Source organism: Halyomorpha halys, unplaced genomic scaffold (assembly GCF_000696795.3).
Source record: "Halyomorpha halys isolate HHAL.00 unplaced genomic scaffold, Hhal_1.1 Scaffold68.1, whole genome shotgun sequence".
NCBI classification, from domain to species: domain Eukaryota; kingdom Metazoa; phylum Arthropoda; class Insecta; order Hemiptera; family Pentatomidae; genus Halyomorpha; species Halyomorpha halys.
Window position 1 is genome coordinate 1039993 of NW_027116161.1, and position 1949 is coordinate 1041941.

Consider the following 1949-nt stretch of genomic DNA (forward strand, 5'->3'; position numbering starts at 1 on the left):
TTATTTATTAAAAAACTGATATATCTGTTATGTGACTAGTTTTGTTCTTTCATAAAAAGTGAATTTTAACAAAATTATCAATATTTTTATAAATACATCAAATAGTGAACAAAGTTATTTACAGTTTCTTATTAAAATTTACAAGAAAATGGTTTGATGACCATTGATTTATATAATGTGTTAGTTTATGTACATGTTTGTATTTATATTCACATTTAATTTTCCACAATATTTTAAATATAAATTTTATTGATGTAAAAGGAGTTGTTCAAGTTCGTCAGCAGACCTCAGCAAAAATGCGGCAGATTCCCTGTAACCAAATATTCGAGTTATAACACAAAAATATTTATTTTTGAAACAATAATACATTTTCATGCACATTCAAGGTCTGTTTATTACATAAGTGTCTGTACTATATTATTTCCTCTTAATGATTATGCAATTGTGTAGAACTACATTGGCCTACGAGGCTGTAGGAGCCGAGATAACAAAGGTTCCTAAATACCCTATTAGATACCTAACCTAAATCAAAAAATATATATTTAGTAAGGGTTACGCAAAATAAATATTGGTACAACTCACATAGTCTAAAAATGATTGGCAACTTAAAGATAGCCGTGTGTTTGTCATAAAAACGGGTTTATGCCATGTATCAATTTAGGCTAGAAAAAAAACCGCAAACAGCGAAGGCTGCTCTTTTCCAAGAACTCCAGGCATTCGTAACGGACAAATTAATTTTACAAAGTGAGAAATACTAATTTGTGTAGTGAGATGACTACACACAAGCCCCAAACGAAAAATAATAAACTTTTAATAGATATCATTGTACGAAAATTGCGACATTACCATTCTCTTGTCATCGCTAGAGACCTTAATCTTTATACAAATGCTTAAGGGAAAGGTAAACCAATAGGTGAACCAAACACCTATACATTTTTGCAATGTATGAAGTGGTTTTTTTTCAAAAACGGAAATGAAAACGTCTCGACCTTTTAAACTTTTGCAATGCAAACATTGACTGTTTAGGCTTAGCAACACAGTGTTTATTATACTCAGAGCGATCATCAGAATATCTGCTTTAAAGTAGCTTGAAATAAAACTGGTTTTCTGGTTCTACCACATGGGGAAAACAATTAGCCCGAAAGAGAAAATATATGATGATGGGCTTGCTGTATATACTACACAATGATACCACTGGGTTTAAGGAAGACATTTCACTCAGTGAGAGTGCATTATCGAAGCAGTTAATATTTCATGAAGTTCAGTAAATTTTAAGGTCTTTTTTGTGATGAATCATGTATAACGCGGTATTCAGATTCACAATGCCATGTGACGATATTGCTATGATGATTTGTGGAAAAAGGAAAAGGTCCCTGAAAAAGATTGACGTAACAGACATTCTTTAGATATCATAATGTTATACGATTTGATAAACATGTACACATTATGTTGTGGTGGATCAGTCCATTGTTAATCCTTGATAATCGAAGAGACATTTGTCTAATTAAACCGTACTAATTTGGGCAAATGCTACCCTTATGTCATACGCTTTTAAGACTACCAGTATTTAGCGGAGATGAGCTTTCCTGAAGCTCGAGGCGTCCTACACTGTGTGTCATGATGCAAAGTACGTATTGGCTGACATGCCGTCGAATGACACTCAAGTGGATGGGCGCAACCCGGGGGATATACCTAGGATTACGAACTAAAGTGGATGCTCATTGACGAACTTATCCACCCTTGTTCAGATGAAGAATTATTTTCCAGCTTTCATAAACGCCAACGGAACAGAAGATCACGTGTTTTGTTATGATGTTTTGGCCTTGATTATGTATCTTATACCGTTATAACACATGAGCGATGATGGAGATGTTTACCAGTGGCTTAGGAAGTAGTAGGAAAATAACCAGCCCGACCTGCGTGCAGTATTCTTATGGTGGTTCTTTATG

The 1949-nt window shown here is 34.1% G+C and overlaps 1 protein-coding gene across 1 annotated transcript in view; it reads right to left on the minus strand.

Moving 5' to 3' along the window:
- Positions 1–1949, minus strand: part of LOC106692704 (nucleolar protein 4) — a 19352-nt gene continuing 17403 nt past the window's right edge. The window contains exon 9 of the mRNA XM_014438801.2: positions 1–310. Within this exon, the coding sequence (XP_014294287.1) occupies positions 247–310 (64 nt within the window). The 3' untranslated portion in view covers positions 1–246. The remainder of the gene's footprint in view (positions 311–1949) is intronic.